We start from the raw sequence: 10,114 nt of genomic DNA, 5'->3' as shown, positions 1-10,114 counted from the left end.
AGGTAAGTCCCAAAAGGTCCTTGATTTGATTCAAGCTAGAGTCCAGGTACTTCATCAAAAAGTATCTTTTTGGACCCCCAGGAAGCAGATATAATGCGAAATTACATGCAAATTAGTTCAGTCCAGTGCTTGTTGAGTAATTCAAGCCAAAGGGGGATACTGGGGGTCTACATTATCCAGATCAGTACTGATTTTCTGCTTTAATTACATTTTGGCCAAGTCATGTTGGTAGGATTAGTCTGCAGGCCTCTCTGCCACCTAATAAAAAAGGCAAAAATCGATGAAGGAAACAGCTGTAGCTGCAGGAGGTAGTGTCTCGATTAGATGGTGCTGACTCACACTGGGGAGGACCCAGGGCGGGGCTTGTCCAGGAAAACGACCCTCCCTGTGCAGGTGGTTCACCTCTTCCTGCAACGTGCCCATCTGGACCCCACCAGAACCCCTTGGTCAGTGCTCAGTAAACTTGTTTAATGGACCAGGTATTTAAAGATACTCTAGCAAGGACAGTAATTTCTTCCTCTTTCTGGGAGTAACAACAGCCTTGGAATTTCCTACTCTAGGAGGGATGCCTAACGTTCTAGAGATACAGCTGCGGCTTTGCAGGGATGAAAGCAATGACAAGGCAGTAAGTGGTTTGGACTTGAACACTGGCTCTGCAGTTACAGTCCTTGTTCCAAATCCCAACTCTGCTAAATTACCTGTTGTAGGGTCTGGGATATGCATGAAGTAATCCAAGAACTAGGTTCTTGTAAAACAGAAATGATGGCAGTTATCTAATTCATAGGGATATCATGGGGGCTAAATAAGCTACTGCTTAGTGCAATGTCTGCTACATAGTAACTGCTCAATAAACACAAGCTCAGTGAACAGAGCCCAAGGCCCAGGGTTCCCCTCTGCCACAGGGTGGGGGATCTCTCCACATCTCAAAGCAGCACCTGGTGAACATTTCTTCTTGCAAGAGGATGAGGCCACGGAGAGTGGGCAGCCCCGGATGCCACATCCACCAGTGATGAAGTTTGTCCGCACTGTTCACCCAAGAGCACCCCCCGCCCCACGCTTCCCTCAGTGAGGCGAAGAGCCCCTCTTTGCCGGTCTGCAGTATGAAAGGACAGGAGCTCAAGAGTGCTTGCTGGTGAGAAGCAGGCTTCCGTCATTCCTCTTAACTATGTGCACTTACCCAGAACGGAGACAAAACCCCTCCTTTGTATTTTTTTAATTCAAAACCTTCAAAGGAACTCTTAATACCAGTCACCCCGTCAACACAGGTTCCAGACATACACGTTTTTTAAATTACGTTTATTTAGCGTATGTACACATAAAAGAGAAATCACCCTCTGTTCCCACCCAGCAGAAAACATGCACAGACCCAAGGTATACATGAAGGGAAGGGGCCCTGGCCCCAAGTTAGTGGTTGGTATGGTGCAATCCTGTGAGTCACAAGCCCCGGTCAGGAGAGGGCTGGACTGAAGTGTCGGGCAGGCCGTACCCTCTGCTGCTGGCCCTAAAATAAGCGTGCACCATAGCCAAAGGTCTGTTTGATGCCCTCAAAGTAGTACCGCTGCCAGCCCTGTCGCGTCCTCTCCTCCTCAGGGGCAGGGATGCCTCGGCCTTCCATGCACAGCTCAGTCTCTCCATTCTTGTCAATGAAGGTCAAGGTGATGGTGGCAAAGTGCCCTGGGGAAAAGCAAAGGGCAGGGAGGTTTCAGATCCAGGGTTTCCATGTGGGTCTGAGATTAAGGGGAACAGAAAAAGTTCTGGGGGCAATGGTAATAAACAAATATGCTTGCTTACCTTCTGGCCAGGACTTAAACCTCCACTTCATCATAATATGTTTCTCAGGGACCTGAAATAATCGAAGAGGTCAGCCCATACTATAATTGCAATATACTCAATCTGAAGCAAGGATCAGCCACCTGCCTTCCATATGGAGCCCATCACCTGCAACGGTACTACTGATGAGGATGAAATGCACCAGAGTTGATAGCTTCTGCACTGATATCAGCCGCAGCCTTTCCTCTTACTCCTAAGTTGGGCCAGTCACCTGTGCCCAGGTGAAATTTCAGTGCCGCAAATGGAAAGCCATAAGCCACCATATATACAACCTCTCTTCCATGTGTGCCTTCTCCAGAAAGAACTAATTTTACCTCACTAATGAAAAAACTATAAGAAAGCAAGAGAATTCAATTGTAGCATTCTTTTGAAAAACAACATGAGGAATGAGGTTTTACTAACCAAAGAGATTAAAGCCTTAAATTTTATTTACAGACCTGAAAATAAAAAGGGGGGGGCACACGACACACGTTATTCTTCTGCTCAGAGGAAAGCTACAACCTGGCCAGCAGGGACTCACCAGATCAGTGAATTCTCCGGAGACACTGCCATCTACCAGGTGAAATTTGCCACCTTTGTCTGCCTCCAACATTGCAGGAGCATGGGTGAAGGCCTGAACAAGCTGCAGGAGAAAAAGGAGGTAAGAAGATGCGTGCCTCTCAGTGGGACCCAGCAGAAATGCCAGCGGACACCTGCATGCCTCAGCTCTCACTTCCAAAGACACTACTCTGCCCAAGAACCAGGTTTAGGTTCTTTTTTGTTCCACTAGAGACCAGGCTTCAACGCGAGTTTATTCTGACTCCAGGATGCCATTACCTCAGACCCATTCACTTTCCTGACGAGGGTGACCCCAGCGGCCCCCGCTTCCATGACCCAAGACTAGTATAGAAGAGAAAAAAGAAGCCGAGTCCACTTTGATGAGTGGGTTGAACAGGAGTGTCTTTTCTTTGCCTCTGCGTGTACAAGGAAAGCTTCACGGCTCCACTCAGCACTTCCTCCACACAAGGAGGGGATGTGCCCACAACTCTAGTCACCTGGAATGGCAGATGTCAGGAGCTGGAAGGACAAGACTATACTTACCTCTTGGGTGGTAAAAACTCTGTAGAGCTCCTCCGGTGACGTCAGGAAGGTTTCTCTAAGGGTGATCTTACAAGTGGGGATTTTGACACCAACAGGTCTGGCCTGGGTTTTTGAAGGAGCAGACTTAGCCTGTGGAAGTTGCAGTGAAACTGTCAGTTTAGAGTAAAGGTGAAACCTCAATTAACAGGGCTTCAGGGACAGCCCTGCCATTCATTCTCACAAACTTTTTCACCTCCAAGGCTAATTATTCCACGGGCTTAGAGGACATTCATGTGCATGGGCATTTCAGTCAGGAGGAGAACTTTTTCAGAAAATCCTCAATGCTAGTCTAGGTGAAAGAAGAGTGATACTCATTTAAAAGCCCACTGCCACATACATACAATGGAATATTACTCAGCCATAAAAAGGAATGAAATTGAGTTATCTGGAGTGAGGTGGATGGACCTAGAGTCTGTCATACAGAGCGAAGTAAGCCAGAAAGAGAAAAACAAATACCGTATGCTAACTCATATACATAGAATCCAAAAAAATGGTACTGATGAACCCAGTGACAGGGCAAGAATAAAGATGCAGATGTAGGAATGGACTTGAGGACACGGCAGGGGGCGGGGGGCCGTGAAGGGGAAGCTTGAAGTGAGAGAGTACCACTGACATTTATACACTACCAAATGTCAAATAGATAGCCAGTGGGAAGCTGCTGCATAACACAGGGAGATCAACTCGATGATGGGTGATGACTTAGAGGGCTGGGATAGGGAGGGTGGGAGGGAGGGGATATGGGGATATATGTATACATACAGCTGATTCACTCTGCTGTACAACAAAAACTGGCACAACAGTGTAAAGCAATTATATTTCAAAAAAGAGCTTAAAAACAAAGGCCCATTGCCAAAGGACACACCAAATCATAAGGTACTTCTGAAAAGCCCTGCGTTAATTCTCAAGCAGAATTTCTATGCTTAAATTGCTGGAAGCAGCACCCCCAGAATATCCTTCAGCGTGCTGACACAATGGCAATGGGGCTGAAAACCAAGTGCTGAACCTGAACCACACAAGTTCCACCTCCAGAAAAAACATGTGCTCATCCTGCAAATGGGGTGAAATCCATCAACTTCCTGTTAGGTAAAGTTAGTGATCTAAGTAACCCCTGACACCTTGATGAGACCTTCAGTATCAAAGTATGAAATGTAGATATAAGACTTAAGATGCATACAGGTGAAGACCACCCTGTGTTCATAACATCCCCACTGGTGTTAAATGCAAGAGGTTGACTCTGAAGTCCCTGGAGGCTTTCATTCACTCTAGGGGTCTGTTACAAATGAATAAAAACCAGGTTAAAGGGGGATTCCCTAGTAGCACAGTGGTTAAGAATCCGCCTGCCAATGCAGGGGACATGGGTTTGATCCCTGGTCCGGGAAGATCCCACATGCCATAGAGCAACTAAGCGTGTACACCACAACTACTGAGCCCACACTCCACAACCACTGAAGCCTGCGCACCTAGAGCCCGTGATCTGCAACAAGAGAAGCCACTGCAATGAGAAGCCCACGCACCACAACGAAGAGTAGCCCCTGCTCTCTGCAACTACAGAAAGCCCTTGTGCAGCAACGAAGACCCAACACGGCCAATAAATAAAATTAACTTATGTTACAAAAAAAAAAAAAACCAAAAAACCCCAAAACAAAAAAAAAGCCAGGTTAAAGATGGGGAGACAGACAACTACACTCTGTGGACTCTCTAAAAAGCACCAGCTCTGGCTCAGAGGTTAGGGTGGGAGAGAAAGAGCTGAGATATGGCCTTGAGGAGGAGGCAGCATCTCAGCTCCCTTTCCAGACAGCCTCCCGCCCCACCACGCGGGAACACCGGTTACCTTGCGCTCCTCAGTTTTCAGTGCTGGCTGCCCCGCTGGGTCTACTGACTCTCCATTCACTGTAGGCAAGATCATACCCTGCGTGAACTCTGAAAAGAGAAAATCACAGCTCTTGAAAGTTACTTTTTTAGTAGCTGAGATTTGAGGCTTCACTGTAGCTTGACAAAGATGCCCATCTTAACCCAGAAGGAGGTAATGACAAGGGAAGGAAGAGTCTTCACCTTTGATCTGTGCCAGACGGGTACCTGAGTGTATGCGACAGAACGTACTGGGTTCATTGGGATTATTTTACCCGACTCAATTAGAAGCATCACAACTTGTTAAATGCACATGAGGTCCTCTGTGGATGGCAGCCAATGAATGCAGCGGCACTTTCAAAGGCTTCAAGAGTGCGTCAAGATCCCTACAGCTGCATTTTTAGTCCCCTTTCTCCACTGCTTTACCTCCGTAGGACAGTCACAGCTGGTTACGGCATCAGAGCACTGGTTCCCACCAAAAAAAGGTTTCCACCTCTATACTGGTTCCCTTTGATGATCATCATATGTACTCTGACACCAAGGTCAGAACACATGGCAGAACCAGAATTCTAGGGAGAGCTGAGCTGACTACTATTCAAATAACCCTCTAAATATTCCTGGAGAATATGCATCAATATGCAAAAACAGTGCAGGACCATGCTCAAGCGGTGAGTCTGGGGATGCCAAGTCTCTGATCAGCGAGTCTAACAGAAATACCATCCCAGCCTCAAATGTAATCTTAAATTTTCTAGTAGCCACACCAAAGCATTAAAACAAACAGGTGAAATTAATTTTAACAATATATTTAGCCTAATATATCAAACTGCCTTTTCGATGTCATCAATATCAAAAAATTACTGAGATAGTTTACTTTTTTTTTTAAACTACCAAGTCTTCAAAATTCATTGTGTATTTTGTACTCACTGCACATCTCAATTTGGACTAGCCACATTTCAAGTGCTCAACAGCCAACATATTAGAAAACCATCTCTGCATCTTTCCCTTACTCAAAATTTATAGACTGACCTTAAGATGAAATAAGCCTCCTCCCCCCAAATTTTTATCCATTTGCCAAAGAAAGACCTGTCAAGCCCCTTAATTAGCATCTGACAGGTGGAAAACTTATCTTCTCAAGCCATTCATACCTACTCAAGGGATACCTGTTTTGAGGGTGCTGATGTAAATTCCCATTGCTTCTCTTAGAAGTTTCACCCCTTCTTCCTTCATTAAGGCCACGAGATTTGTGTCAGGCTCATCTTTGGCAAGGCTCACACTAATCTGAGTGAAAGATCAGAAGCAGGTGGTAATTAACTTGAGAGGCACCACACTGAGGAATGTAGGTGCTGAGCAATCAGACTACTGCTGACATTTCCAAAGGAAATGCATGAGGGTTGAGGTACTCGTACGATCCCCACGAGTGTTCCTTCTTGAGGTCTCTCTGCCAAGACAATGGTGGCTAATGTTAGAACCCACACTACTCTACTCACGAAAGCAAAGTAATTAAATAAGCACAAGCCGCTCTGGAAGCTCCCAATGGCACCAAAGACCTAGACGATCACCTGCAGACTGGGGTTCTGAATGCTGGGGCCAAGCCTGGCCTGTAATCTTGAATGACAGGTCATTTTTCTCATCTGAGAATAAGAGGATGTGGAAGACTCAGAGACAAATGAAGAAATAGAAAGCACAAACCTCCACTTCATCCACGCTGTTTTCATCAGACAAGTTGGGGATCTCCACATGGCCCTTGTACTGCACTCCAGACTTAGAGGTACCTATCAAAAGTAAGGTAACGTTATCAGTCTCCTCCTCTTCAGGAAAAGTCTTCTGCTCTGGAGTGCTAACTACTACTCTGCTCACACGTCTTTCAGACAACTGAACTGACTTTATTCTGAGAGAACGCCGCAGCAGATGCAATCACTGCCCCCACCCTGAAATGTCTCTCCTCATCAGATTTCTTAAGACTGTGTTATTACAGTGTGGGACCAAGAGCCATGTGAATTCAGCACTAGTAGGAATTCTGCTAAGGAGGGCTTCATAGCTAATACAGACAGTTCTGCTAGAACCCTTGTTTTGAAAACACAAATTTGTTCCAATGCTACTGATATATTAAGGGACCATTTGATCATAATATGAATTTCATGTTTGCTTATATGTGATTTCATCCATGAGAAACTCTAGGTGAACCCAAAGAAACCCAAATCAGCTGCACGGAGCTGTACAGGAATACAGGAAACACACATCTCAAACATTTATCTGGCAGTGATTTCAGTTCACCGTGTGTGATAGGAGCCACGCCATCCACAACTGGTGTTATAATGCTCCTTCTGATTTCAAGTGACTCTCCTTCCCCCCCCTCACAATAACCCACATGCCTCAATGCTTCTGATGCCCACTTTCACAGGCACACTTCAGGTCTCTGTCAAGGTAAAGCACCATACTTGTTATTTATGTATTCCTTATAATTCAACATATGTAAAACTGTACCATCAATTTTTATATTCCTAAATTTAAAAAAATATCACTGATGAAGCTTTTGAGTACTGTGTCACATCCCTAACCCCATCTTCCCTACAAGCTCTGTGGTTTTTGTTGCAAGATTCTGCATAGCGTGATTTTTAGAAACACATGTCACGTTATAGCAGAACTGACTGTATTTCAAAGTTAACTGACAAAACAATTATCTTTACTTCTCTAGGCCTCAGTTTCTCAATCCATAAAAAGGGGACTGGGATGATACCTAAGGTTTCTTCCAGACTGCTGTGCTTTAGCAGTTTAAAACAAAAACAAAAAAAAACCCAAGAGATAAATACATGTCCCCTCTTTATTACCATTCACCTGAGAAATGCGTACTGGAACAAAAAGTTCATGCTTTGCCCCATACATGTACTCTTTTAACTTTGTTGTCTTTTAATATTCGGCCTCCCAACTGTCAGGACCATCCAACCATGGCCCCAATTCTATGCTAATATCTTCACAAAAGGGACATTAAGCTAGAGAATAAAACTGACCCAAGTTATAATCACATGCAAGCTTCATTACCATAGCACTCTAAACTGTTAGGTTCACACTGGAGAGTTAAAAAAAAAAAAAAAGGAAAACCAAAAAACTCCCCCTCCCCACTTTAAAATCATCCAAGAGGCAGAAATAGCTACTCTGAAGAATGTCACATTGTATCTCCCAACACAGACCAAGAGCCAAAGATTCAGCAGCCCAGCTGCTTCATCCGCATCCGCGGGGACTTGTGAGACCCAGAGAGGGGAAACCCATTTAGTGTCCCACAGAGGCAGAAAAAATTCAGCATTCAATACTGCTTTCTAGAGGACTCCAAAGCAGCACTATCTATCTCCCTTGAAAAAAGGTCATAACCCCTCAAAAACCGTTCTCCCCGGCTCCTGAACAGCTCAATCAAAGGTGGTTAACCTCTGTCCTAAAAGCCGAGCACACACTTACCTGTCCAGTTTAGTTTGATGCTCCACTCATAAAAGAAGATCAGTTTGCCTTTGCGATTGTTAATGGATGCCTCTCCATCGAGCTTATTCACTTCTGTCACCTCGCACTTGCCTTCCTCATTTTGCACACACACTGCCAGGAACAGGGTTTTCAGCTTCTCTGTGGACCAGTTCGAAGCATCCCTCTCTGTCCTGCAATAAAGAAACAAAGCTATGGACCCGCAGCCAAATAAAGGATACACTGCTTGCTCTATACAAGAGCATCCAAGGCTAAAGGAGGCTGGAAAAGAACACAAAACCCTCAGCCCCACTGCAGTATGTCCACAAACAAGTTACTCTTTTAGGAAGACCAGGAGTCCCATGTTGTCAATAAGGGCGACTGCTGTATAGAATGGTTCAAACTAAATGGAAAATTCTGCTTTCCTTTCTCAGCATGATGGTGCTAGGGTCAGTATTAGACACTTTAACATGGCGCCCCCGTCTGACCAAGTGGAAATCTGTGCACATCTTGCTGAGGTCAGGAGCACACAACCGGGCCATAGAATGCAGTATTGAGCTAAAAGGTCCAATAACGAATAAACCAATATTCTTGATCTCACCAGCACAGTGTTTTCACCTATCAAATTCAGGTTGTGCTATATAAAGGCTCTACACATCCTGCGCCCTCTGGCCATGAATGAAAACAACGTAAGTCCAGTACTTCAAAACGAACAAAAATTAAGTCAAGCACTCTGTGTTAGGAGGAAACAAGGCAGGCTGAGATATAGGGAAGAAAAAAGATCTACCTCCCAACTTTCCAACAGAGAAAACAACAATAAAAAGAGCTGCAACAAAATTAAAATACAGTAAAGACAGTATGAACAAAGTTCAGTGGACTCAAAAAATGAGGAAACATTACTTGTAGAGGATTTCACGAAGGAGGGTAGGCTTTCAAGAGTGGTTGGGTTATAAATCATGATTGCCCGGCAACCAGGAGCAGTCCCTGGAGCTACCACACAACGAACTTAATAGTTCCGGGTGAGAGGCCATGGTGCCTTCAGCATCACTGAGCTGTGGGCACCGGCAGAACACTTTTTAAACCTCAGCCTTCTGGAGTGAGGCAGCGGTCCCCTATGACTGACTTTTAATTCCACCCCTAAGCCGAAACATAGGAATTCCAACCCTCCCGAGCCTAACACTGCAACCTCCCAACACAATCCACGGCGGTTTGGGTCTCACTGACTCCTCCGGCCACGTGTGGGAAGCATCTCTCCGCTCAGGCTGTATACAGCAGCCAAAGGATTATGTTATCTTACAAGTGAAACCCCTCGTCTGGGGCGCAGCCCTCCGTGTCGTCCCCCCGCTCCACCCCCCAATGAAACAGAGACCAGAGAGCGGAGGGGCCTGGGATTACGGACCCCTGCAACAGGAAGGACCCACGCCCATCTCCGCGCAAGTAGGGCTGCCTCGGCCCCAGCTTTGTCCCGGCCGAGGTTCCAGGGACCCTGCAGCCCTGGCCCGGCCGTAGCGCTCCCGCGGCCTGGCCCGCTGGCCCTCACCAATGCCAGTTGTTGACGTTGGTGGCGTCCGCCCGCTCCTCCACGATCCAGCGTGGGTCACCCTCACCCCACTTGGCCATCGGCTCTCCTATCGCGCCACCACCAGCTCCCGAGCAGCCACAGCCACAGCCACAGCCTCAGGACCGCCCGGTCCCAGCCGCCCGGCAGCGCCTGGAAACTACTAGAAGCGGCCGCAGATCCTCCTGGCTTGCTTTTCCCTCCACCCCCGCCCCCTCCCCGCCTTAACTTCCGGCTCCTCCTCCCTCCCACCGGGTACTTCCGTTCCACCTCGCCGGACCTTAGCTTCCGTCTGTTCCAGGGATCCTTCAA

The 10,114-nt window shown here is 46.5% G+C and overlaps 1 protein-coding gene across 1 annotated transcript; it reads right to left on the bottom strand.

The window, feature by feature from the left end:
- Nucleotides 1–1,278: 1,278 nt before the first annotated feature.
- On the bottom strand, nt 1,279–10,034 carry AHSA1 (activator of HSP90 ATPase activity 1). The gene is made up of 9 exons (XM_057733573.1): nt 9,785–10,034; nt 8,248–8,438; nt 6,487–6,569; nt 5,958–6,075; nt 4,781–4,869; nt 2,911–3,039; nt 2,351–2,452; nt 1,792–1,843; nt 1,279–1,674 (listed from the first exon to the last, which is right to left on the bottom strand). The coding sequence occupies exons 1-9, from the start codon at nt 9,862–9,864 to the stop codon at nt 1,502–1,504; spliced, it is 1,017 nt and encodes a 338-aa protein (XP_057589556.1). The 5' UTR covers nt 9,865–10,034; the 3' UTR covers nt 1,279–1,501.
- Between the last annotated feature and the right edge of the window lie 80 nt (nt 10,035–10,114).

Source organism: Hippopotamus amphibius, chromosome 4 (genome assembly GCF_030028045.1).
Source record: "Hippopotamus amphibius kiboko isolate mHipAmp2 chromosome 4, mHipAmp2.hap2, whole genome shotgun sequence".
Taxonomy (NCBI): domain Eukaryota; kingdom Metazoa; phylum Chordata; class Mammalia; order Artiodactyla; family Hippopotamidae; genus Hippopotamus; species Hippopotamus amphibius.
The sequence above is the reverse complement of the archived record's forward strand: the minus strand, read 5'-3'. Positions and strand labels throughout refer to the sequence as shown.